Source organism: Lepisosteus oculatus, chromosome 14 (genome assembly GCF_040954835.1).
Source record: "Lepisosteus oculatus isolate fLepOcu1 chromosome 14, fLepOcu1.hap2, whole genome shotgun sequence".
NCBI classification, from domain to species: domain Eukaryota; kingdom Metazoa; phylum Chordata; class Actinopteri; order Semionotiformes; family Lepisosteidae; genus Lepisosteus; species Lepisosteus oculatus.
In genome coordinates, this window is record NC_090709.1 from 57,941,336 (window position 1) to 57,968,653 (window position 27,318).

The 27,318-nt window shown below is 53.6% G+C and overlaps 1 protein-coding gene across 1 annotated transcript; it reads left to right on the forward strand.

Annotated features, from left to right (window-relative positions):
- Window positions 1-122: 122 nt before the first annotated feature.
- On the forward strand, window positions 123-18,646 carry LOC138243120 (uncharacterized). The gene is made up of 9 exons (XM_069198626.1): window positions 123-189; window positions 11,947-12,016; window positions 13,196-13,264; window positions 13,718-13,810; window positions 14,149-14,538; window positions 15,658-15,705; window positions 16,297-16,344; window positions 17,689-17,849; window positions 17,978-18,646. The coding sequence occupies exons 2-9, from the start codon at window positions 11,951-11,953 to the stop codon at window positions 18,003-18,005; spliced, it is 903 nt and encodes a 300-aa protein (XP_069054727.1). The 5' UTR covers window positions 123-189; window positions 11,947-11,950; the 3' UTR covers window positions 18,006-18,646.
- Window positions 18,647-27,318: the final 8,672 nt, after the last annotated feature.

Genomic DNA, 27,318 nt, shown 5'->3' on the forward strand with positions numbered 1-27,318 from the left:
GCATCGTGTCCAATACTCCTTGTAACGAGACAGATTTCAAGCCACCTCCGTCTGAAGAGAAGGAAGTCGACCACGAAGTCCAGGGTGTCCTAGGAAGATCTTTAGCCCTCGTTTGCCCAGCAGCCATCTCACCCTGCAGCTCCCAGCTGGCAGCCCCCTCCCCACTGGAGCCCAGCAGGTGGGAGCCTGGTCAGTACCTGGAGGGGAGACTCCTGGGAAAAACTGAGGTTGCTGCTGGGAGAGGTGTGAGTGGGGCCAGCAGGGGGCGCTCACCCTGCGGTCTGTGTGGGTCCTGATGCCCCAGTATAGTGACGGGGACACTGGACTGTAAACAGGCGCTGTCCTTCGGATGAGACGTCAAACCGAGGTCCTGACTCTCTGTGGTCATTAACAATCCCGGGGTGTTTCTGGAGAAGAGTAGGGGTGTTACCCCAGTGTCCTGGCCTGATTCCCCCCTTGGTCTTGACCCATCATGGCCTCCTAATCACCCCCCCCTCTCTGAACTGGCTCCATCCCTCTGCTCTCCTCCCCACTGAGAGCTGCTGTGTGCTGAGCGGACTGGAGCATCATCCAGGTGGGGGCTGCACACTGGGGGGACTGGAGGGGATCCCCCTGACCTGGGAAGAGCTCTGAGGGGAGGGTCCAGACTTATTAATTATTATTATTATTCGTGCTGCACTGGGCTTCAGTCCTGGCAGTGAGAGGGGGACTGAAGCCCATTATACTTATGACTGTATAATAATACACGATAGAAATGGAAACAGGGTAGCGCTGTAGTCTCTTCGAAACGTTTTGAACTGCCTGAAGAAGTTTTCACAACCCGGACTCATGAAGGTACAGGTCTTCTCCCTTCGGCCGGAGCAAGGTGTATCGTGTCCTGGTGATTTCTCCCGTTTTGAACGGAGTTTAATGTCACGTTTCTACTTTATTAGAGAGAGGCACTGAGCATCCTGTGATAGACTACTGTCCTGTCCAGGGTGTGTGAGTGTGTGTGTGTCCTGTGATGGACTGCTGTCCTGTCCAGGGTGTATGAGTCTGTGTGTGTCCTGTGATGGGCTGGTGTCCTGTCCAGGGCGTGTGAGTCCGGGTTGTGATGGACCTGTCCTGTGATGGTCTGCTGTCCTTTCCAGGGTGTGTCCTGTGATGGACTGGTGGATCACAATATTAATTCTCCTCCTTGATCCTCCTTCATCGCCAGAGTGAAAGCGGGACACGGCAGTAAAAGCTCAGCCCTGCGGGTGGTGGTCCTCTCGGCCACACGGGGGCGCTTTGGCCCCACGGGGGGGGGGTTATGTTCAAGTCCCGCTGGGAATCGCACTGACGCGGCGGAGTTCGTGAACGTCCCAGACACCAAAAAAATGAGAGAGAGAAAAAAGGTCGTTTTCGGGGTTCAAGAAGCAACCCCGAGATTCAGAGAGTTTCCCCGCTGAGCTTACTCTGCCGAAAACACGCAGGTTTTATTTTTTTCCCGTGCCCCCCCCCCACACAGGCCGTTTCTGTAGCGTGAAGTTGTGTTTTTTTGCGCGGCGGTCGGTGAGGGGCGAAATTTTATTTATTTATTTTTTTCCCACGGTCTGAAACAGAAACGGCCGGGTGGTGTTGTAGAGAGGTCGACGTGCCTGGGTTTCCTCGTCTGCGAAGCCCGTTTTTTTTTTGGGGGGGGGGGTCGTGAGGTCCCACGCAGCGCTCGGAAAAGAAAATGGCGTCTCTTTTCCCCGCAGGACGGGGGGGACCCGTGTTTTTTGGACGTGGCGTGGCCCGAAATGTCCGCCCTTGGGCGCTAGAGGGGGGTGGAGGTCGGTCTTTCTTCGACTTGGGGGTCGGGGGGGGTGCTACTTTCACTGAACCCCACCCCACGGAAACCCGTGTTGGACGTGGGGGTGCTGAATGCGCCCTCGACGTGATTTTGTCTTTAAATTCAAGTGCAGCTTTTGTCACCCTTGGGCCAGAAACAGCTGGACCCGTTTCCCCTGCCTGTCCGAGGTGGCGACTACCGGGGTCGTACAGGGACACCCGGCTGGCCGCTGAGAGTTGGAAAAATAAAATGTCCACCCAAAAAAAACAACAACCGTGAAAAATGACGGCCATTTTTGTTTCGCGGCCGAGCCGTGAGCGCGTCGGGGGTGACGTCACGGTGGCGTCACAATGAGCCGCCTGACGTCACAGAGCGGCGGATTCTAGCGGGGGGGCGGCGCCGGAGCCCCATGAGCTCAGAGGAGTGAAGAGAGAAGAGGAGGAGGAAAGCGCTATATAGTCCTTTCTAAACACGTGTTTCTTCCAATAAAGTTACTTCGACTTAGATCGTTAGTTTCAACTTCAGAAACGCTCTTCAGAATCCCAGTGAAATCGGTAAGTCAGTCAAAAGTGAGAAATAACAAAATAAGTGGAGAAATACGTTGTTTTTTTTACCGTTACTCAACTCTTATGGGTGTGATCGTGCTGTAAAAAGATATTGAGAGGAGGTGCACCTCTACTCAGAGAGTGGTGGGGGTGGGGAACAAGCTGCCCAGCCCTGTGGTTGAAGCCGATACCCTGGCTTCTCTCCAGACACAGCTGGGTGAGCTCCTCCAGTCAGGACAGGAGGCTCTTCTGTACACAGAGGGTGGCGGGGGTGTGGAACAAAGCTGATACCCTGGCTCCTCTCCAGACAGAGCTGGGTGAGCTCCTCCAGTCAGGACAGGAGGCTCTTCTCTACACAGAGGGTGGCGGGGCTGTGGAACAAAGCTGATAACCTGGCTCCTCTCCAGACACAGCTGGGTGAGCTCCTCCTGTCAGGACAGGAGGCTCTACTGTACACAGAGGGTGGTGGGGGTGGGGAACAAGCCGCCCAGCCCTGTGGTTGAAGCCGATACCCTGGCTTCTCTCCAGCCACAGCTGGGTGAGGTCCTCCAGTCAGGACAGGAGGCTCTTCTATACACAGAGGGGGGCGGGGGTGGGGAACAAGCCGCCCAGCTGTGTGGCTCCGCCCCCTCCCCTCCCCTCTGTGACTCTGCTTGTCTCGGCAGGATGATGGACCGACAGAGATGCCGCACGGCCGTGCGCGGTCGCAGCAGGACCCGGGCCCGGCGAGGCGTCGTAAGTCCACCCCTCCCGCCCGCCGTCCAGCGTCCAGCGTCCAGCCCTCCTCCGACTGGCCTCTCCGCCCCCAGCAGTGCTCGCTGTATTATAATAATAATAATAATAATAATAAACTTCACTGATAGAGCACCTTTCACACACATAGCAGCGCAAAGCGCTTGACAGACCAGGTCTCACGGTAACACCTCTAGACGAGGAGAGACACTTCCAGTGGTGATCTTGACTGAGGACACGTCTCGGCTCAAGAGACAGGGTCGCGGGTCCGAGAAAAACCAAGCTGCAGGTCCATTATGGCCTTCTGAGAGCACAGATTGCCTCTGGACGTCCCACACTCTTCCTGGACACACTGTAGAGACTCACCTGTCCAGACTCTCACTGGACACACTGTACACACTCACCTGTCCACACTCTCACTGGACACACTGTACACACTCACCTGTCCACACTTTCACTGGACACACTGTACACACTCACCTGTCCAGACTCTCACTGGACAGACTGTAGAGACTCACCTGTCCAGACTCTTTCTGGACACACTGGACACACTCACCTATCCAGACTCTCACTGGACACACTGTACACACTCACCTGTCCACACTCTCACTGGACACACTGTACACACTCACCTGTCCACACTCTCACTGGACACACTGTACACACTCACCTGTCCAGACTCTCACTGGACAGACTGTAGAGACTCACCTGTCCAGACTCTCACTGGACACACTGTACACACTCACCTGTCCACACTCTCACTGGACACACTGTAGAGACTGCCCAAGGCCTCTAGTCTCGACACGACTGGGCTGGGCTGTCTCGGAGATGGGCTGTTTGGCGTCTTCACAGGTCACACCGGTCAGGCCAAACCCGGACTGGCAGCGGGAGAGGTCCCGGCCCAAATCCCGGTGCTTTTCCGTAAGTCTGACCCGGTCGCCTTCCGCGAGACTGGACCGGCCGCCCTGTGGTGGGCCCGGTGCCCCACATCTACCCTACAGCTCCCCACACTGACCCCTAAACTCCCGATACCCTACAGCTCCCCACACTGACCCCTAAACTCCCGATACCCTACAGCTCCCCACACTGACCCCTAAACTCCCGATACCCTACAGCTCCCCACTCTGACCCCTAAACTCCCGATACCCTACAGCTCCCCACACTGACCCCTAAACTCCCGATACCCTACAGCTCCCCACACTGACCCCTAAACTCCCGATACCCTACAGCTCCCCACACTGACCCCTAAACTCCCGATACCCTACAGCTCCCCACACTGACCCCTAAACTCCCGATACCCTACAGCTCCACACTCTGCCCCCACAGTCCTGATGGCCGAGAGGTCTCTGCTTGCTGTAGTGATTGAGTGAGCTCTGTGGACCTGACCTCTGTCTTGTGTCCTCGTTTCCAGCGTCTCCTAGTGGTCCGTCATTTCTCAAGACCTGAAGGTGAGATCTGGGGAGGAGACAGAGCACCCCCTAACACCCCTGAGCTGGGTTACAGGGTAAGACAGCTTCTTACTGTTGGACACACCTGTCCACACTCTTACTGGACACACTGTCCACACTCGCCTGTCCGGACTCTTACTGGACACACTGGACACACTCACCTGTCCAGACTCTTGCTGGACACACTGTACACACTCACCTGTCCAGACTCTTACTGTCCACACTCACCTGTCCACACTCTCACTGGACACACTGTGCAGACTCGCCTGTCCACACTCTCACTGGACACACTGTACACACTCACCTGTCCAGACTCTCACTGGACACACTGGACACACTCACCTGTCCAGACTCTCACTGGACACACTGTACACACTCACCTGTCCAGACTCTTTCTGGACACACTGTACACACTCACCTGTCCAGACTCTCACTGGACACACTGGACACACCCACCTGTCCAGACTCTCACTGGACACACTGTAGAGACTCACCTGTCCACACTCTCACTGGACACACTGTACACTCTCACCTGTCCAGACTCTCACTGGACACACTGGACACACTCACCTGTCCAGACTCTTACTGGACACACTCACCTGTCCACACTCTCAGTGGACACACTGGACACACTCACCTGTCCAGACTCTTACTGGACACACTGTACACACTCACCTGTCCACACTCTCACTGGACACACTGTCCACACTCACCTGTCCACACTCTCACTGTCCACACTCACCTGTCCAGGCGTAGTCTCATCCCCCCTGCGTTGTGTCTCCCCCTCTCCCCGCTGGACAGAATCCCGAGGTGTCTTCGTGTCTCCCCGAGCTCGTCCAGAAGCTGGAGAGGGCGGCCGAGCTGCATCTGGAGCTCCCAGAGTCGCCCGGCTCGTCCCGCTCGGGCTCGCCCGGCTCGTTCCGCTCGGTGTCCCCCCCGTCCTCGCCCGAGAGCCCCCTCCGCTCCCCGCCCCCGGCCCCCCCCTCCGGCCCCCTCCGGCCCCTGACCGCCCCGCCCCGCCGCCCCCCCTTCCTCGCCGCCATGCCCCTCGAGCCCCCCCTGCTGCCCGGGGCGGTGCCCCTGCCCCTGCCCCCGCCCGTCCTGCCCCCCATCGCCCGCCCGGCCCCGCCAGGCCCCTCCTGGGGCTCCCCGGTGCGGAGGGCAAGGAGAGAGGCGGAGATGTCTGACGAGGCAAGTGGGGCAGAGTCTGTCCGTCTGTCTGTCCGTCCGTCTGTCTGTCTGTCTGTCTGTCTGTCTGTCTGTCCATCCGTCTGTCCTTCTGTTCTTCTGTCCATCTGTCCTTCTGTCCTTCTGTCCGTCTGTCCGTCTGTCCTTCTGTCCGTCTGTCTGTCCATCCGTCTGTCTGTCTGTTTGTCTGTCTGTCCATCTGTCCGTCTGTCCGTCTGTCTGTCTGTCTGTCCATCTGTCCGTCTGTCTGTCTGTCTGTCTGTCTGTCCATCCGTCTGTCTGTCTGTCTGTCCGTCTGTCCATCTGTCTGTCTGTCTGTCCATCTGTCCTGCTGTCCTTTTCTCTGTCTATCTTTCCTTCTGTCCATCTGTCCCTTTCACTGTCCTTCTGTCTTTCTGTTCTTTTCTCTTTCCATCTGTCCTTCTGACTTTCTGTTCTTTTCTCTGTCCATCTGTCTGTCCGTCCATCTGTCTGTCTGTCCATCTGTCCGTCTGTCCTTCTGTCCTTTTCTCTATCCATCTTTCCTTCTGTCCATCTGTCCCTTTCACTGTCCTTCTGTCTTTCTGTTCTTTTCTCTGTCCATCTGTCCTTCTGACTTTCTGTTCTTTTCTCTGTCCATCTGTCCTTCTGTCCATCTCTTTCTGTCCGTCTGTCTTTCTGTCCGTCTGTCCTTCTGTCCTTTTCTCTGTCCATCTTTCCTTCTCTCCATCTGTCCCTTTCACTGTCCTTCTGTCTTTCTGTTCTTTTCTCTGTCCATCTGTCCTTCTGACTTTCTGTTCTTTTCTCTGTCCATCTGTCCTTCAGTCCATCTGTCTTTCTGTCCTTTTCTCTCTTTCTGTCCATCAGTCCATCTGTCCTTTTCTCTGTCTTTTTGTCCGTCTGTACTTCGCTCTTTCTGTCTTTCTGTCCTTCTGTCTGAGTCTCTTTGTTTGTCCCTCTCTCCCTGTCTCTCTCCCTGTGTCTCCCTGCTCTCTGTCTGTCCGGCGTTGTCCCAGCTGGGTCTCTCTCCCTGTGTCTCCCTGCTCTCTGTCTGTCCTGCGTTGTCCCAGCTGGGCCTGTCTCCCCGGCTCTCTGCCTTCAGCTCTGTTCGCCGATGTCCCGCCAGCCCGTCTCTCTCTCAGCCTGTCTCTTGACTTGCAGGAGGAAGAGGAGGTGGAGACAGCTCTTCCGGCAGGAGAGAGGAAGGAGGTCAGTGCTGGTCCCACCCTGCCCCCTGTCCTGTCTGTGGTGGAGTTTCGCCGTCTTGTCTGTCCCTGGGTCTCAGTGTCTCTCTCTCTTTCAGCCCTGTCTGTCAGTGTCTCTCTCTCGGCCTGCTGTCTGTCTGTCCCTGCCTCTCTGTCTCTCTCTCTTTCAGCCCTGTCTGTCAGTGTCTCTCTCTCGGCCTGCTGTCTCCCTGTCCCTGGGTCTCAGTGTCTCTCTCTCTTTCAGCCCTGTCTGTCAGTGTCTCTCTCCTCCTCCTCTCTGTCCTCAGTGTGTCTCTCTCCTCCTCCTCTCTGTCCTGTGGTGTCCAGGCAGTGTGTCTCTCTCCTCCTCCTCCTCTCTGTCCTGTGGTGTCCAGGCAGTGTGTCTCTCTCCTCCTCCTCCTCTCTGTCCTGTGGTGTCCAGTGGGTCAGTATTAGTGGGCTACACCCAGGCTCACTCCCTGCGAGTGTGATCTCAGCAGAGTCTCTGTGCTCTTGGGACACTTGACTCACCTGTCTCTCTCTTTCTCTCCCTGTGCTGTCCCTCTCCTGCCCCCTCTCTCCCTCCTCGGACTCCAGCTGGAGGAGGTCCAATCACCACCTCCTGTGAGACAGAAGAAAAAGAAGGTGGGTGATGCTCTGATCCTCTCTTTACTCCTGTCCAGTGTCCAATCAGTGTGTGTGTATGAACCCCTCTCTCTCTCTCTCAGTGCAGTGTTCATGTCCTGGAGTGTCCAGTCAGTGTGTCTGTATGAACCCCTCTCTCTCTCAGTGCAGTGTTCATGTCCTGGAGTGTCCAGTCAGTGTGTCTGTATGAACCCCTCTCTCTCTCTCTCAGTGCAGTGTTCATGTCCTGGAGTGTCCAGTCAGTGTGTCTGTATGAACCCCTCTCTCTCTCAGTGCAGTGTTCATGTACTGGAGTGTCCAGTCAGTGTGTCTGTGTGAACCCCTCTCTCTCTCAGTGCAGTGTTCATGTACTGGAGTGTCCAGTCAGTGTGTCTGTGTGAACCCCTCTCTCTCTCAGTGCAGTGTTCATGTACTGGAGTGTGCAGTCCGACTCTTAACGTGACTCTCCTGTCTCTGCTTCAGAAGCGCTGGTGCGCCCTTCTTAACTCCCTGAGCTGCGTGTCGGTGGAGCCAGAAGACCAGGACGAGCCGATGGAGACCGTAGCTCAGGAGAGGAAGAGCGAGGGAGAGGAGGAGCTGGCTGCCGGGAAGGACAAGAGGAGGAAGAGGAGGTGCAGGTGAGCAGACAGGGGGGCGCCGCCTGGTCGTGTCTGTGATTCAAGGAGGAGTCTCCTCTTGCTGTTTGATGTCATGGTGACGTCTGTGTCTGTGTCCCTCACACCTGCAATAACAATATTCTTTCCAGGTTCCTTTCCTGGTTCTGTGCCGGCTAAGATCTGGACTGGACTGGACTGGACTGGACTGGACTGGACTGGAGCTGAGGGACACCAGACGGAACTGGACAGGAGCCTAGGGACACCAGACTGGACTGGACCGGTGCTGAGAGACACCAGACTGGACTGGACTGGAGCTGAGGGACCCCAGACTGTGCTGGACCGAAGCTGAGGGACCCCAGTCTGGACCGAAGCTGAGGGACCCCAGACTGTGCTGGACCGAAGCTGAGGGACCCCAGTCTGTGCTGGGCCGAAGCTTAGGGACACCAGACTGTGCTGGACCGAAGCTGAGGGACCCCAGTCTGTGCTGGACCGAAGCTGAGGGACCCCAGACTGTGCTGGACCAAAGCTGAGGGACCCCAGTCTGGACCGAAGCTGAGGGACCCCAGTCTGTGCTGGACCGAAGCTGAGGGACCCCAGTCTGTGCTGGACCGAAGCTGAGGGACCCCAGTCTGGACTGCACTGGAGCTGAGGGACACCAGACTGGACTGGAGCTGAGAGACACCAGACTGGACTGGAGCTGAGGGGCCCCAGACTGGACTGGACCGGAGCTGAGAGACACCAGACTGGACTGGAGCTGAGAGACACCAGACTGGACAGGACCAAAGCTGAGGGACCCCAGACTGTGCTGGACCGAAGCTGAGGGACCCCAGTCTGGACTGCACTGGAGCTGAGGGACCCCAGTCTGGACTGGACTGGAGCTGAGAGACACCAGACTGGACTGGAGCTGAGGGGCCCCAGACTGGACTGGACCGCAGCTGAGAGACACCAGACTGGACTGGACTGAAGCTTGTAATTTTTATTCTTTTGTTAAGGATCAATAAAAAAAAAATAAAAAAAAATCTGTTTAGCTTTTGGTTTTTTCCCTCCCCCCTCCCCCAAGGCTGCTGCTGGGAGAGGTGTGAGTGGGGCCAGCAGGGGGCGCTCTCACCCTGCGGTCTGTGGGGGTCCTGATGCCCCAGTATAGTGACGGGGGACACTGGACTGTAAACAGGCGCCGTCAAACCGACGTCCTGACTCTCTGTGCTCATTAACAATCCCGGGGTGTTTCTGGAGAAGAGTAGGGGTGTTACCCCAGTGTCCTGGCCTGATTCCCCCCCTGGTCTTGACCCATCATGGCCTCCTAATCACCCCCCCCTCTCTGAACTGGCTCCATCCCTCTGCTCTCCTCCCCACTGAGAGCTGCTGTGTGCTGAGCGGACTGGAGCATCATCCAGGTGGGGGCTGCACACTGGGGGGACTGGAGGGGATCCCCCTGACCTGGGAAGAGCTCTGAGTGGAGGGTCCAGACTTATTCATTATTATTATTATTCGTGCTGCACTGGGCTTCAGTCCTGGCAGTGAGAGGGGGACTCTGTGATCAGGACAGATACTTATGACTGTATAATAACACACGATAGAAATGGAGAACAGGGTAGCGCTGTAGTCTCTTCGAAACGTTTTGAACTGCCAGAAGAAGTTTTCACAACCCGGACTCGTGAAGGTACAGGTCTTCTCCCATCGTCCGGAGCAAGGTGTATCGTGTCCTGGTGATTTCTCCCGTTTCGAACGGAGTCCAATGTCGCGTTTCTACTTTATTAGAGAGAGGCACTGAACATCCTGTGATGGACTGGTGTCCTGTCCAGGTTGTGTGAGTGTGTGTGTGTCCTGTGATGGACTGGTGGCCTGTCCAGGGTGTGTGAGTGTGTGTGTGTCCTGTGATGGACTGGTGTCCTGTCCAGGGTTTGTATGTGTGTCCTGTGATGGACTGGTGTCCTGTGATGGACTGGTGTTCTATCCAGGGTGTGTGTGTCCTGTGATGTACTGGTGTCCTGTCCAGGGTGTGTGTGTCCTGTGATGGACTGGTGTCCTGTGATGGACTGGTGTTCTATCCAGGGTGTGTGTGTCCTGTGATGGACTGGTGTCCTGTCCAGGATGTGTGAGTGTGTGTGTGTCCTGTGATGGACTGGTGTCCTGTCCAGGGTGTGTGAGTGTGTGTGTGTCCTGTGATGGACTGCTGTCCTGTCCAGGGTTTGTATGTGTGTCCTTTGATGGACTGGTGTTCTGTCCAGGGTGTGTGTGTCCTGTGATGGACTGGTGTCCTGTCCAGGGTGTGTGTGTGTCTTGTGATGGACTGGTGTCCTGTGAAAGACTGGTGTCCTGTCCAGGGTGTGTGTGTGTCCTGTGATGGACTGGTGGATCACAATATTAATTCTCCTCCTTGATTCCCTCCTTCATCGCCAGAGTGAAAGCGGGACACGGCAGTAAAAGCTCAGCCCTGCGGGTGGTGGTCCTCTCGGCCACACGGGGGCGCTGTGGCTCCACGGGGGGGGGTTATGTTCCCGCTTGGAATCGCACCGACGCGGCGGAGTTCGTGAACGTCCCAGACACCAAGAAAACGAGAGAGAGAAAAAAGGTCGTTTTCGGGGTTCAAGAAGCAACCCCGAGATTCAGGGAGTTTCCCCGCTGAGCTTACTCTGCCGAAAACACGCAGGTTTTATTTTTTTCCCGTGCCCCCCCTCACACAGGCCGTTTCTGTAGCGTAAAGTTGTGTTTTTTTGCGCGGCGGTCGGTGAGGGGCGACATTTTATTTATTTATTTTTTTTCCCACGGTCTGAAACAGAAACGGCCGGGTGGTGTTGTAGAGAGGTCGACGTGCCTGGTTTTCCTCGTCTGCGAAGCCCGTTTTTTTTTGGGGGGGGTCGTGAGGTCCCACCCAGCGCTCGGAAAAGAAAATGGCGTCTCTTTTCCCCGCAGGACGGGGGGGACCCGTGTTTTTTGGACGTGGCGTGGCCCGAAATGTCCGCCCTTGGGCGCTAGAGGGGGGTGGAGGTCGGTCTTTCTTCGACTTGGGGGTCGGGGGGGGTGCTACTTTCACTGAACCCCACCCCACGGAAACCCGTGTTGGACGTGGGGGTGCTGAATGCGCCCTCGACGTGATTTTGTCTTTAAATTCAAGTGGAGCTTTTGTCACCCTTGGGCCGGAAACAGCTGGACCCGTTTCCCCTGCCTGTCCGAGGTGGCGACTACCGGGGTCGTACAGGGACACCCGGCTGGCCGCCGAGAGTTGGAAAAATAAAATGTCCGCCCCCCCAAAAAAAACAACCGTGAAAAATGGCGGCCATTTTTGTTTCGCGGCCGAGCCGTGAGCGCGTCGGGGGCGACGTCACGGTGGCGTCACAATGAGCCGCCTGACGTCACAGAGCGGCGGATTCTAGCGGGGGGCGGCGCCGGAGCCCCGTGAGCTCAGAGGAGTGAAGAGAGAGGAGGAGGAAAGAACTATATAGCGCTTAATAAACAGAATCGCTCTTCAGTATCCCCGTGAAATCGGTAAGTCAGTCAAAAGCGCCGCTGGCAAGAAATAACAAAATAAGTGGAGAAATAAGTTGTTTTTTTTTTTACCGTTACTCCACTCTTATGGGTGTGATCGTGCTGTAAAAAGATATTGAGAGGAGCTGCACCTCTACACAGAGGGTGGTGGGGGTGGGGAACAGGCCGCCCAGTCCGTGTGGTTGAAGCCGATACCCTGGCTTCTCTCCAGACACAGCTGGGTGAGCTCCTCCAGTCAGGACAGGGGGCTCTTCTGTACACAGAGGGGTGCGGGGGTGGGGAACAAGCCGCCCAGCTGTGTGGCTCCGCCCCCTCCCCTCCCCTCTGTGACTCTGCTTGTCTCGGCAGGACGATGGACCGACAGAGATGCCGCACGGCCGTGCGCGGTCGCAGCAGGACCCGGGCCCGGCGAGGCGTCGTAAGTCCTCCCCTCCCGCCCGCCGTCCAGCGTCCAGTGTCCAGCCCTCCTCCGACTGGCCTCTCCGCCCCCAGCAGCGCTCGCTGTATTATAATAATAATAATAATAATAAACTTCACTGATAGAGCACCTTTCACACACATAGCAGCGCAAAGCGCTTGACAGACCAGGTCTCACGGTAGCACCTCCAGACGAGGAGAGACACTTCCAGTGGTGATCTTGACTGAGGACACGCCTCGGCTCAAGAGACAGGGTCGCGGGTCCGAGGAACACCAAGCTGCAGGTCCATTATGGCCTTCTGAGAGCACAGATTGCCTCTGGACGTCCCAGACTCTTCCTGGACACACTGGACACACTCACCTGTCCAGACTCTTCCTGGACACACTGTAGAGACTCACCTGTCCAGACTTTCACTGGACACACTGTACACACTCACCTGTCATTACTCTCACTGGACACACTGTACACACTCACCTGTCCAGACTCTCACTGGACACACTGGACACACTCGCCTGTCCAGACTCTTACTGGACACACTGTACACACTCACCTGTCCAGACTCTCACTGGACACACTGGACACACTCACCTGTCCAGACTCTCACTGGACACACTCGCCTGTCCAGACTCTTACTGGACACACTGTACACACTCACCTGTCCAGACTCTCACTGGACACACTCACCTCTCCAGACTCTCACTGGACACACTCACCTGTCCAGACTCTCACTGGACACACTGTAGAGACTCACCTGTCCAGACTCTTACTGGACACACTGGACACACTCGCCTGTCCAGACTTTTACTGGACACACTGGACACACTCGCCTGTCCAGACTCTCACTGGACACACTGGACACACTCACCTGTCCAGACTCTCACTGGACACACTGTAGAGACTCACCTGTCCAGACTCTCACTGGACACACTGTACACACTCACCTGTCCAGACTCTTACTGGACACACTGTAGAGACACACTCATCTGTCCAGACTCTCACTGGACACACTGTACACACTCACCTGTCCACACTCTCACTGGACACACTGTACACACTCACCTGTCCACACTCTCACTGGACACACTGTAGAGACTGCCCAAGGCCCCTAGTCTCGACACGACTGGGCTGGGCTGTGTGGTTAGAGTTGTCTCAGAGATGGGCTGTCTGGCGTCTTCACAGGTCACACCGGTCAGGCCGAACCCGGACTGGCAGCGGGAGAGGTCCCGGCCCAAGTCCCGGTGCTTTTCCGTAAGTCTGACCCGGTCGCCTTCCGCGAGACTGGACCGGCCGCCCTGTGGTGGGCCCGGTGCCCCACATCTACCCTACAGCTCCCCACACTGACCCCTAAACTCCCGATACCCCACAGCTCCCCACACTGACCCCTAAACTCCCGATACCCTACAGCTCCCCACACTGACCCCTAAACTCCCGATACCCTACAGCTCCCCACACTGACCCCTAAACTCCCGATACCCTACAGCTCCCCACTCTGACCCCTAAACTCCCGATACCCTACAGCTCCCCACACTGACCCCTAAACTCCCGATACCCTACAGCTCCCCACTCTGACCCCTAAACTCCCGATACCCTACAGCTCCCCACACTGACCCCCACAGTCCTGATGGCCGAGAGGTCTCTGCTTGCTGTAGTGATTGAGTGAGCTCTGTGGACCTGACCTCTGTCTTGTGTCCTCGTTTCCAGCGTCTCCTAGTGGTCCGGCATTTCAGCAGGCCTGAAGGTGAGATCTGGGGAGGAGACAGAGCACCCCCTAACACCCCTGAGCTGGGTTACAGGGTAAGACAGCTTCTTACTGTTGGACACACCTGTCCACACTCTTACTGGACACACTGGACACACTCGCCTGTCCAGACTCTTAATGGACACACTGGACACACTCGCCTTACTGGACACACTGTAGAGACACACCCACCTGTCCAGACTCTTACTGGACACACTGTACACACTCACCTGTCCAGACTCTCACTGGACACACTGTCCACACTCACCTGTCCAGACTCTCACTGGACACACTGTCCACACTCACCTGTCCACACTCTCACTGTCCACACTCACCTGTCCAGGCGTAGTCTCATCCCCCCTGCGTTGTGTCTCCCCCTCTCCCCGCTGGACAGAATCCCGAGGTGTCTTCGTGTCTCCCCGAGCTCGTCCAGAAGCTGGAGAGGGCGGCCGAGCTGCATCTGGAGCTCCCAGAGTCGCCCTGCTCGTCCCGCTCGGGCTCGCCCGGCTCGTTCCGCTCGGTGTCCCCCCCGTCCTCGCCCGAGAGCCCCCTCCGCCCCCCGCCCCCGGCCCCCCCCTCCGGCCCCCTCCGGCCCCTGACCGCCCCGCCCCGCCGCCCCCCCTTCCTCGCCGCCATGCCCCTCGAGCCCCCCCTGCTGCCCGGGGCGGTGCCCCTGCCCCTGCCCCCACCCGTCCTGCCCCCCATCGCCCGCCCGGCCCCGCCAGGCCCCGCCTGGGGCTCCCCGGTGCGGAGGGCAAGGAGAGAGGCGGAGATGTCTGACGAGGCAAGTGGGGCAGAGTCTGTCCGTCTGTCCGCCTGTCCGCCTGTCCGTCTGTCTGTCCGTCCATCTGTCCATCTGTCCGTCTGTCCGTCTGTCTGTCTGTCTGTCTGTCTGTCTGTCCGTCTGTCTGTCTGTCCATCCGTCTGTCTGTCTGTCTGTCTGTCCTTCTGTCCATCTGTCCTGCTGTCCTTTTCTCTGTCCATCTTTCCTTCTGTCCATCTGTCCCTTTCACTGTCCTTCTGTCTTTCTGTTCTTTTCTCTGTCCATCTGTCCTTCTGACTTTCTGTTCTTTTCTCTGTCCATCTTTCCTTCTGTCCATCTGTCCCTTTCACTGTCCTTCTGTCTTTCTGTTCTTTTCTCTTTCCATCTGTCCTTCTGACTTTCTGTTCTTTTCTCTGTCCATCTGTCCTTCTGTCCATCTGTCTTTCTGTCCGTCTGTCCGTCTATCCTTCTATCTTTCTATCCATCTGTCCTTCTGTCCTTTTCTCTGTCCATCTTTCCTTCTGTCCATCTGTCCCTTTCACTGTCCTTCTGTCTTTCTGTTCTTTTCTCTTTCCATCTGTCCTTCTGACTTTCTGTTCTTTTCTCTGTCCATCTGTCTGTCCGTCCATCTGTCTGTCTGTCCATCTGTCCCTCTGTCCTTCTGTCCTTTTCTCTGTCCATCTTTCCTTCTGTCCATCTGTCCCTTTCACTGTCCTTCTGTCTTTCTGTTCTTTTCTCTGTCCATCTGTCCTTCTGACTTTCTGTTCTTTTCTCTGTCCATCTGTCCTTCAGTCCATCTGTCTTTCTGTCCTTTTCTCTCTTTCTGTCCATCAGTCCATCTGTCCTTTTCTCTGTCTTTTTGTCCGTCTGTACTTCTCTCTTTCTGTCTTTCTGTCCTTCTGTCTGAGTCTCTGTGTTTGTCCCTCTCTCCCTGTCTTTCTCCCTGTGTCTCTCCATGTGTCTCCCTGCTCTCTGTCTGTCCTGCGTTGTCCCAGCTGGGTCTCCCTCCCTGTGTCTCCCTGCTCTCTGTCTGTCCTGCGTTGTCCCAGCTGGGCCTGTCTCCACGGCTCTCTGCCTTCAGCTCTGTTCGCCGATGTCCCGCCAGCCCGTCTCTCTCTCAGCCTGTCTCTTGACTTGCAGGAGGAAGAGGAGTTGGAGACAGCTCCTCCGGCAGGAGAGAGGAAGGAGGTCAGTGCTGGTCCCACCCTGCCCCCTGTCCTGTCTGTGGTGGAGTTTCGCCGTCTTGTCTGTCCCTGGGTCTCAGTGTCTCTCTCTCTTTCAGCCCTGTCTGTCAGTGTCTCTCTCTCGGCCTGCTGTCTGTCTGTCCCTGCCTCTCTGTCTCTCTCTCTTTCAGCCCTGTCTGTCAGTGTCTCTCTCGGCCTGCTGTCTGCCTGTCCCTGCCTCTCTGTCTCTCTCTCTTTCAGCCCTGTCTGTCAGTGTCTCTCTCGGCCTGCTGTCTGCCTGTCCCTGCCTCTCTGTCTCTCTCTCTTTCAGCCCTGTCTGTCAGTGTCTCTCTCCTCCTCCTCTCTGTCCTCAGTGTGTCTCTCTCCTCCTCCTCTCTGTCCTGTGGTGTCCAGGCAGTGTGTCTCTCTCCTCCTCCTCCTCTCTGTCCTGTGGTGTCCAGTGGGTCAGTATTAGTGGGCTACACCCAGGCTCACTCACTGCGAGTGTGATCTCAGCAGAGTCTCTGTACTCTTGGGACACTTGACTCACCTGTCTCTGTCTTTCTCTCCCTGTGCTGTCCCTCTCCTGCCCCCTCTCTCCCTCCTCGGACTCCAGCTGGAGGAGGTCCAATCACCACCTCCTGTGAGACAGAAGAAAAAGAAGGTGGGTGATGCTCTGATCCTCTCTTTACTCCTGTCCAGTGTCCAGTGTCTGTATGAACCCTTCTCTCTCTCTCAGTGCAGTGTTCATGTCCTGGAGTGTCCAGTAGGTGTGTCTGTATGAACCCCTCTCTCTCTCAGTGCAGTGTTCATGTCCTGGAGTGTCCAGTCAGTGTGTCTGTATGAACCCCTCTCTCTCTCAGTGCAGTGTTCATGTCCTGGAGTGTCCAGTCAGTGTGTCTGTATGAACCCCTCTCTCTCTCAGTGCAGTGTTCATGTCCTGGAGCGTCCAGTCAGTGTGTCTGTATGAACCCCTCTCTCTCTCTCTCAGTGCAGTGTTCATGTACTGGAGTGTCCAGTCAGTGTGTCTGTATGAACCCCTCTCTCTCTCTCAGTGCAGTGTTCATGTCCTGGAGTGTCCAGTCAGTGTGTGTGTATGAACCCCTCTCTCTCTCTCTCAGTGCAGTGTTCATGTACTGGAGTGTCCAGTCAGTGTGTCTGTGTGAACCCCTCTCTCTCTCAGTGCAGTGTTCATGTCCTGGAGTGTCCAGTCAGTGTGTCTGTGTGAACCCCTCTCTCTCTCTCTCAGTGCAGTGTTCATGTACTGGAGTGTCCAGTCAGTGTGTGTGTATGAACCCCTCTCTCTCTCAGTGCAGTGTTCATGTACTGGAGTGTCCAGTCAGTGTGTCTGTATGAACCCCTCTCTCTCTCAGTGCAGTGTTCATGTACTGGAGTGTCCAGTCAGTCAGTGTGTCTGTGTGAACCCCTCTCTCTCAGTGCAGTGTTCATGTACTGGAGTGTCCAGTCAGTGTGTCTGTATGAACCCCTCTCTCTCTCAGTGCAGTGTTCATGTACTGGAGTGTCCAGTCAGTGTGTCTGTATGAACCCCTCTCTCTCTCTCTCAGTGCAGTGTTCATGTCCTGGAGTGTCCAGTCAGTGTGTCTGTATGAACCCCTCTCTCTCTCTCAGTGCAGTGTTCATGTCCTGGAGTGTCCAGTCAGTGTGTCTGTATGAACCCCTCTCTCTCTCTCAGTGCAGTGTTCATGTACTGGAGTGTCCAGTCAGTGTGTCTGTATGAACCCCTCTCTCTCTCAGTGCAGTGTTCATGTACTGGAGTGTCCAGTCAGTGTGTCTGTGTGAACCCCTCTCTCTCTCTCTGTGCAGTGTTAATGTACTGGAGTGTCCAGTCAGTGTGTCTGTATGAACCCCTCTCTCTCTCAGTGCAGTGTTCATGTCCTGGAGTGTCCAGTCAGTGTGTCTGTATGAACCCCTCTCTCTCTCAGTGCAGTGTTCATGTACTGGAGTGTCCAGTCCGACTCTTAACGTGACTCTCCTGTCTCTGCTTCAGAAGCGCTGGTGCGCCCTTCTTAACTCCCTGAGCTGCGTGTCGGTGGGAACAGAAGACCAGGACGAGCCGATGGAGGTGGCGACCGTAGCTCAGGAGAGGAAGAGCGAGGGAGAGGAGGAGCTGGCTGCCGGGAAGGACAAGAGGAGGAAGAGGAGGTGCAGGTGAGCAGACAGGGGGGCGCCGCCTGGTCGTGTCTGTGATTCAAGGAGGAGTCTCCTCTTGCTGTTTGATGTCATGGTGACGTCTGTGTCTGTGTCCCTCACACCTGCAATAACAATATTCTTTCCAGGTTCCTTTCCTGGTTCTGTGCCGGCTAAGATCTGGACTGGACTGGACTGGACTGGAGCTGAGGGACACCAGACGGGACTGGACAGGAGCCTAGGGACACCAGACTGGACTGGACCGGAGCTGAGAGACACCAGACTGGACTGGACTGGAGCTGAGGGACCCCAGACTGTGCTGGACCGAAGCTGAGGGACCCCAGTCTGGACTGAAGCTGAGGGACACCAGACTGTGCTGGACCGAAGCTGAGGGACCCCAGTCTGTGCTGGACCGAAGCTGAGGGACCCCAGACTGTGCTGGACCGAAGCTGAGGGACCCCAGTCTGGACCGAAGCTGAGGGACACCAGACTGTGCTGGACCGAAGCTGAGGGACCCCAGTCTGTGCTGGACCGAAGCTGAGGGACCCCAGACTGGACTGGACTGGAGCTGAGGGACACCAGACTGGACTGGACTGGAGCTGAGGGGCCCCAGACTGGACTGGACTGGAGCTGAGGGGCCCCAGACTGTGCTGGACCGAAGCTGAGGGACCCCAGTCTGGACCGAAGCTGAGGGACCCCAGTCTGGACTGCACTGGAGCTGAGGGACACCAGACTGGACTGGAGCTGAGAGACACCAGACTGGACTGGACTGAAGCTTGTAATTTTTATTCTTTTGTTAAGGATCAATAAAAAAAAAATTAAAAAAAATCTGTTTAGCTTTTGGTTTTTTCCCTCCCCCCCCCCCCCAAGGTTGCTGCTGGGAGAGGTGTGAGTGGGGCCAGCAGGGGGCGCTCTCACCCTGCGGTCTGTGTGGGTCCTGATGCCCCAGTATAGTGACGGGGGACACTGGACTGTAAACAGGCGCCGTCAAACCGAGGTCCTGACTCTCTGTGCTCATTAACAATCCCGGGGTGTCTCTGGAGAAGAGTAGGGGTGTTACCCCAGTGTCCTGGCCTGATTCCCCCCCTGGTCTTGACCCATCATGGCCTCCTAATCACCCCCCTCTCTGAACTGGCTCCATCCCTCTGCTCTCCTCCCCACTGAGAGCTGCTGTGTGCTGAGCGGACTGGAGCATCATCCAGGTGGGGGCTGCACACTGGGGGGGCTGGAGGGGATCCCCCTGACCTGGGAAGAGCTCTGAGTGGAGGGTCCAGACTTATTAATTATTAATATAAGAAGTTTTCACAACCCGGACTCGTGAAGGTACAGGCTCCCTTAATCCAAATGGGAATAGGAGTTCTTTTTTTCTTTCTTTTCCGGACGTCAGTTGTATCGTGTCCTGGTGATTTCTCCCGTTTCGAACGGAGTTTAATGTCGCGTTTCTACTTTATTAGAGAGAGGCACTGAACTTTGGGGAACGTGACATCCACCCAGTATTACTAGTAGGTTGATAAATATAAATGTTATTTTTCCCCCCGTATTATACCTCGCGAAATATAACGATGGCCAACTCCTTAAGTCGAAATTTAAACCCTTATCAGCTACAAGACAGTCCGTCAACATCGCCGACCTTCGGTATGACGTTAGCCGAAGGGGGTAGGGTAAGTACGTCACAGCCGGGGGAAGCCCCTATCACGTGAGAGGGGTGCGGCGGGCGATGAGCCCCCGGGAGCGAAGAGAAGCTGATTTGCGTGGGGTGTGGAAACACTACACGACCGGGCAAGCGAGCCGTTTTTTTTTGTTAGTTTTTTTCCAGAACATCAGAACAACTGCAGAGATGACCATCGATCCACTCCGGACGTTTCCTTTTTTGTCCTCTTTGGCCTCCAAAATAAAAAAAAAAACTGGGATCCATCGTGGCGTTGCCAAATTAAAACGTCGACCACATTTCGGGCTTTCGTGGTGTCCATGATGAAACCGTCATGGTTGTGTAAGGATACGTTACGTCACAGACCGGCGGCGCTCGGGCGTGAGGACTATCGTTACGTTTTTGAAACGGGCATGTCAGACAAGATCTCTGACAAGATCTCCGAAAAACCCAAACCTGTAAGATTCAATTTCAATTGAGTTTGTTTTATATAGCGCCTTTCACAACAAGAATGCCCCAAGGCCCCGAACAAAGGAGTTGTTCCACACCCCCGCCACCCTCTGTGTACAGTAGAGCCCCCTGTCCTGACTGGAGGAGCTCACCCAGCTGTGTCTGGAGAGAAGCCGGGGTATCGGCTTCAACCACAGGGCTGGGCGGCTTGGGCTTGTTCCCCACCTCCACCACCCTCTGTGTACAGTAGAGCCTCCTGTCCTGACTGGAGGAGCTCAGCCAGCTGTGTCTGGAGAGAAGCCAGGGTATCGGCTTCAACCACAGGGCTGGGCAGCTTGTTCCCCACCCCCACCCCCTTCTGTGTACAGTAGAGCCTCCTGTCCTGACTGGAGTGACAGTAGAGATGGGGTTCATGGGTTATCTGGAGGGGGACTTCGCTCCAACAAAACGCCCAGCCCTGCTGCTCCTACCTCGGACGGAAGACACTTTCCCCAGCTGCTCCATCGTCTTCTCCCTGCGGGAGACCGGCCGCCTGCCGGATCGGGGGGCGCTGTCGTCGGGGCGGGCCGCGGCCCCCTACGTCGAGGGGCTCACGGGGGGGGGGGCGCCCTGCTCGACGTCTGCACCGGCGCCGCGTTCTCTGCCGCCGCCAGCACCGCCACCACCGGCGTCGGGCCGCAGGCCTCACCTGGAGGCAACACACCGGCTTCTTTTAACAGATCACCTCGGGAATCGGGAACAACGGAGCTGTGTGCGGCCGTCTGTACGGAGGGGTTCAGCGCGGGGGGGCTCCGGGCTTGGGTCTGGACCCGGGGGGGGGACTGTCTGTGTGGAGTCTGCATGGTCTACCTGTGTTCTCCGGGTCCAAACACAGGCTTTTGGGCTAATTGGCTTCTGGGAAAACTGGACCTGGTGTGTGTGTGTCCTGTGATGGACTAGTGTCCTGTCCAGGGTGTGTGAGTGTGTCTGTGTCCTGTGATGGGCTGGTGTCCTGTCCAGGGTGTGTGAGTGTGTGTGTGTGTCCTGTGATGGACTGCTCTCCTGTCCAGGGTGTGTGAGTGAGTGTGTGTGTGTCCTGTGATGGACTGCTGCCCTGTCCAGGGTGTGTGAGTGAGTGTGTGTGTGTCCTGTGATGGACTGGTGTCCTGTCCAGGGTGTGTGAGTGTGTGTGTCTGTGTGTCCTGTGAGGGACTAGTGTCCTATCCAGGTTGTGTGTGTGTGTCCTGTGATGGACTGGTGTCCTGTCCAGGGTGTGTGAGTGTGTGTGTCTGTGTGTCCTGTGAGGGACTAGTGTCCTATCCAGGTTGTGTGTGTGTGTCCTGTGAGGGACTGGTGTCCTGTCCAGGGTGTGTGTGTGTCCTGTGATGGACTGGTGTCCTGTCCAGGGTGTGTGAGTGAGTGTGTCTGTGTGTCCTGTGATGGACAGATGGTACCCAGCCTGGACACCCATGAGACACTGTCTTCCTCAGAAGACTCTCACTGAGGGCACACTGTCCCTAACCCGGGTCTTGAAGAAACTACAGTGATCTATAATTCCTGCTCCTCGGAAGGGGTTATGACGTCTATGTCCGGCGCCCGCGCCCGCGGACCGGCGGTTCGGTGTCGCGCTCCGCAGCTCGAGCTTCGGTGCGAGGCAGGGCGGGAGGGAGTCGATGTGGCCTCGGCGCCATCTTTGCTGGTGAGTCAATTGTGACCGTTGCGGTACAATAAACCATCAATAAACCTTTTCCCACCCCGACCAGTTTTTCTGTCGCGGCCCACGTCCCTTACAATCGACAAACTATAAAAAAACAGTAGCCCTTCGCAACATCACACGCCATTTTTTTTTTATTTTAAACGTCCGTTAGATACGCAGGTGGCTCGATACCTGTCTTAACCTCGCCGGCGTCTTTATACCTGCAAGTGAATTTTATTTGGGGTCCCTCAGAATTGTGACAGAAATGTCAGTGAACCACAATAAAAAACGAAACTTTTTTTTTAAAGGCGATGAATGGATTTTAAGAGTAACCGTGTAGCGACTGACGTAAGGAAAAAAAAGTTGTCTTTCCCTACGAAGACGTTTTGGTACAGGACTTTCTTTAAATAACAGTTGTGCATAGCGTTTTACAAAACGTTGATGATGATCTTGGAGATAATTGCAAAGGAAAATTGAGATAACTACCAAAACATTACGTGTGAAACGACAGGACAGAACTTTGAACCCACAAAGAAACAAAGGTATGAAATATTGCCTCGTCATGGGGGGTTGATAATTGTAATAAGTGTTCCTAATTTTCGTAAAGAAATGTATATTATGGGTGTCACACGTGAGATTTAGTGTATATACGTTTCATATTGTGCATATATACGGGGTTAAAAAGTGGAATGAGTATGATTATAAACTCGTGTGTCCTATAATCAGATAATTTTTGAACAAGCTTTGATTAGACAGGTGAAAAACAACACCAGATCCTTTTTTTAAATATATTCTCACGTCTGAATATCAGCTTCTGCCCTCTGGCCAACATTTCAGGGCTCCCAGATGTAGATCCCAAATTGAAACAAATATTCATTTGTTACCCTTATTAAAACAGTTAATAGAAGTGAGTGACCAGGGTAAATAAAGGTGGGTCAGTGTAAACTGTTTATTCTGGACCAGACTTCGTCATGTGTGATATGTCATGACTTCTTATATTAAGTTTTATCTTTATATTTAGTTATACATGTGTAATAGATGCGATGTGTGTCCATAAAAATGTTTCTCCAGGGGAAAATCAAGTTGGTTTTAAAACCGTGTTTCCTTTTTAGGGTACGTTTGCATTCCAAGTGTGGGGTTTTTGCCTTTTTATCATATTTCGGATGTGAATCCGTGGTATTTTTGCCGAGACAAGTTGCCTTTCTTTTACGCGGAGGGATCTGCTCGTGAGATGTCCGCTCGGTCCATTTCTGAGCTCAGTATAAGGTGTAGAAAGCATGACTGTCATCATAACCCGCCTCTCACCCTGGCCCGAGCCTGAAGCACGCCCCCTAGTGCAGGGTTAGAGGTGTGGAATAATGTTGTGACTATTGCTTCATCAATAACATGCTGATTGCATGTTTCTAGATGGGTATAACAGAGATCTCAACTACTGAGGGGCCTTATTAATAATTGCTTACACTTATATAGCGCTTTTCTGGACACTCCACTCAAAGCGCTGCACAGGGAATGGGAAATCCCACTACCGCCACCAATGTACAGCCCCAACCTGGATGATGCGACAGCAGCCATAGTGCGCCAGAACGCTCCCCACACAGCAGCTCTCAGTGGGGAGAAGAGCAGAGGGATGAAGCCAGTTCAGAGAGGGGGGTTATTAGGAGGCCATTATTGGTAAGGGCCAATGGGAAATTTGGCCAGGACGCCTGGGTTACACCCCTACTCTTTTCGAGAGACGCCCTGGGATTTTTAATGACCACAGAGAGTCAGGACCTCGGTTTTACGTCTCATCCGAAGGACTGCGCCTGTTTACAGTATGGTGTCCCTTGTCACTATACTAGGGTATCAGACCGCAGGGTGAGCGCCCCCTGCTGTCCCACTAACACCTCTTCCACCTCTTATTAGCCAGTGAAAAATGGTAGCTTCCTCAGAGACACCGCAGGAAGACAGGAGTTTGTGATGAAAGTTCGAGAGGGATGGCCACACCCTAGTTCGGTCAGACTCGGCTGTCGATATTTTAGCAATCACTCCTGACTCCTCTCCTGAAACACTGTCAATACTGCACGTGATCCCCCTCTCTCCCTCGCGTCCCTCTCCCACCCCGTCTCCACCTGTGTAGCTGCCCCCCCTGGTCACTCCTGCTCGCTGTGCAGGGGGGGTCCCAGCCTCCTCGTCCTCTGGCCAGGAGCCCTCAGCCAAGCGGGTTCAGCCAGATCATCACTCCATGATCCTTTCAGTATGCTAAATTCCTGGTGTTGTTTTTTTTCTCCCCAGAAAACTGACTGTCCACCCCACCTCTGCGCTAAGTGGACGATGAAGTCAGGTTCCAGTGTGCCTGGTGTTTACAGGTAGTACTTCAGACTGGTCGGCCTCACCTCAGGGTGTCTGGGCGTTTGATATTATACAGTTGCAATGCTGAGGCCTGTGACTGTGATGCTGTAAGGCTACAGGAGTCTCTCTGGAGATCCTGAGTGATTTCCGTCGTTCATGCGGAAACACAGCCCCACCCTCCCGCGGTGTCCAGTCCACAGAATTTCCTGGAGACGTGGTCTCGCCGATGGGCGACCCCGCCAGCGAGAGACTATCTGAGGCACGATGTTCTGTACGGTTCAGTTAATTAGACACGCACAGATGTTGAGCTCATCGTCCTTTTAATTGTGCCATCTATGCTAACTGTAGCCGAGATCGAACTATCAAGGTGACAGATCAATAATTTTAAATTAAATAGATGCATGATATTGCTAGCGCTGATGCAAGAGGCAAGTCAGAGGAACTGAACACAGAATGGATAGGAGTCGCAGTGAGTGAGAGAGGAATGAGCTAAATTATTTAAGAGAATTAAACCACTGAAGAACAGGAGACACAGTGAGAGAGAGGAGATCACAGGAAATACCTCAGTAACAAACATACTAACACACAGGACAGGAGACACAGTGAGAGAGAGAGGAGATCACAGAGAATCCCTCAGTAACAAACCCACAGGACAGGAGACACAGCGAGAGAGAGGAGATCGCAGGAAATACCTCAGTTTTAAGTGCAGACAACCGGACAGGAGACAGAGTGAGGAAGAGTAAATGAAACACAGTAGGATTGATAGGAGACGGGTTATGAAGAGATGGGACACATCTCTTCATAAAGAGATGTGTCCCATCTCGCTGAACTCGCTGGCTGAGTTAATTGACGCTGCTGTTTCTTTGGCAGATGAAGTCGGGGTCCAGAGTTTCGCTGACGTGGCAGAACCGTCCCAGCTCGGTCTCCTCCCATTCCTGCAGGTCAGTGCCCCTTCAGTCAGACCCTGTATTCGGGGAGACACACAGGGAAGTCGCACACTGTGAAAAAAGGCTCCAGAGACATCGCTGAACCACAGAATAGCTCCTGAGCATTTGTGCACCTTTTGGAATTCTTCACGTATAGTGAAAGGTGAAAATAAAACCAAGAATGGGTGTCGCGTCTTTACACAGAGGTGGATGGGGAACAAGCTGCCCAGCCTTGTTGTTGATGCCGATACCCTGGCTTCTCTCCAGATACAGGTGGATTAAATCATGGGTCAAATTAATCACTAACTACCAGACAGGCTTGAAAAACCGAATGGCGTTCTCTCGTTTTTAACCTTTCTTCAATTCTTAGAAAACCTGCACGCAGAAAAAAAATAATTTGCATTTTTTTACTACTTCCAACGATCAGGTCTGTGGGTATTTAAATCTGACTAGAATGTGTATTGTTCAAAATCTCTTGTTCACTATCAGTGTTGTTGTTTTCAGTGTCATTCTCATTACTCCTGTGGGTTTTATACTGTGGTAAAGAGTTAAAAAAGTCCTCACTTTGTGCTGCTCTCGGTTTAACGGTGGCGTACTCCACATCACTGTCGGGTAGTGTGATGTCTGTAGAGAACAGGATACGGGTCAATACTTATGTTAACTTATACTATACAGGATAAGACTTACATTAACACCATACTGAACAACAGGGCTCACTGTTCACACGCGTATTGACACTGTTCAGACGACAGGACTCACTGTTCACGCTTGTATTCACGCTGTACACAACAGCAGGACTTACTATTATTACAAATGTTCACACTTGTGTTAAAACTGGACAGAGCAGCAAGAAGTTATCATGATGTTTTATTTCTGCTAGTTTAATAGATAGAAGTAAAAGATCCTCACTTTGTGCGGCTCGGGGTTTGTTGACTGTGGAGTATTCAACAGCAGTATCTGTGTTAATTCTGCAAAGAATAAAACACGTGTTCTCACCTGTAACACTGTGCAGAGCAAGAGGGAATTCAATGAGTTAACACTGCACAGAACAGGACTCACTGTTCACACTCGTATTGACACTGTACAGAACCGGACTCACTGTTCACACTCGTATTGACACTGTACTGAACAACAGGACTCACTGTTCACACTCGTATTGACAGTATACTGAACAACAGGACTCACCGTTCACACTTATATTGATACTTTTTTGATCAACGGGACTCACTGTTCACCCTCGTTTCGACACTGTTCACACTCGTATTGACACTGTACTGACCAACAGGACTCACTGTTCACACTCGTATTGACACTGTACTGAACAACAGGACTCGTGTTGACACCGTTCACACTCGAATCGACGCTGCTCACACTCGTGTCGACACTTGACACTCATATCCAGTAAGCCTTTGCTACCATTATCAAACACAGAAATCGTTATAATTTAATTTTAAAAACATGGCTAAGCATGGGTTTAAAGTATATTCAACAGTGCAGGTGCATTCAAAGAAATAGAGTTTCCCAAGCCCTCGCAAAGAATTACCATTTCCAAAGATGTCTAGTCTCAAGCATTAACATCCAAAGTACCTGTCTTAGCTGGGGCAGGAAGTTTGCCAAGCCACCTGAAAGAATTACCATTTCAAAAGATGTCTGTTGTAAGCCAGGTTCAATCATTACCATCCAAAGTATCGGTCTTCCCTTGGGGCAAGAGGGTTTCCTGTGTGTCTAGGATGTGTACTTCCCTTAAATAAAGGATGAATATGGGTACCATAGGTATTAAATCTCTCAAAGCTCAGAGTTAAACTAAAAAACCCTTGGTGAGTGTGTTATAACATGGATGGGTATTTATAGTCCAGTGCCTCCTATTTTACTAGAGATTCTGTTTGGGATTCAGAACTCGGGATCAAAATACTCCTAGGTACAGAGTAATTTTCACACCTTCCTGCTACCATGATCAGAGCAGTATTAGATTAAATTTGTCATTTATTGAAAGCCCAGTTTTTAACAATCATTTTCATTTGAACTTACTTTTTTCAAAAATGGATCTGAGGTTCACTTCTTGAATTAAATCTTTTGACAAGAGGTAAGACTTCTATTTTACATTTAAACCCATGTTTAGCTGTGTTTTTTAGATTTAACTGAACCAATTTCTGTGTGTGATAATGTCCTTGAATTCTGACAACATCACACTAAATTACATGATATAAAACAGCTAATGTTTCTAGAGATAAAGTTTCTGGGATGCTTCTAATTACTTTGCATTACCAGGGACAGTTTAATTAACCTTGTACAGTACTGAAAGACCAAAATGCTTTTTTTAAAAGTTATTCAACATTTTATAGAACTTTGTCTACTATGGGAACATGATGAGCTTGGCCACTTATCTTAGGATAAAGATAGGATAAAGGTTTATCTTTTGTACCTACCTGCCCCCCAGGGAAGGCCAATGCTTTCTACGTTGAT

Coding starts and splice junctions, on each gene's coding strand:
- LOC138243120 (XM_069198626.1), top strand. CDS start 11,951: ATGGACCGACAGAGATGCCGCACGGCCGTGCGCGGTCGCAGCAGGACC. Junction 13,265..13,717: donor CCAAGTCCCGGTGCTTTTCC/GTAAGTCTGACC, acceptor CCTCGTTTCCAG/CGTCTCCTAGTGGTCCGGCA. Junction 16,345..17,688: donor TGAGACAGAAGAAAAAGAAG/GTGGGTGATGCT, acceptor TCTCTGCTTCAG/AAGCGCTGGTGCGCCCTTCT.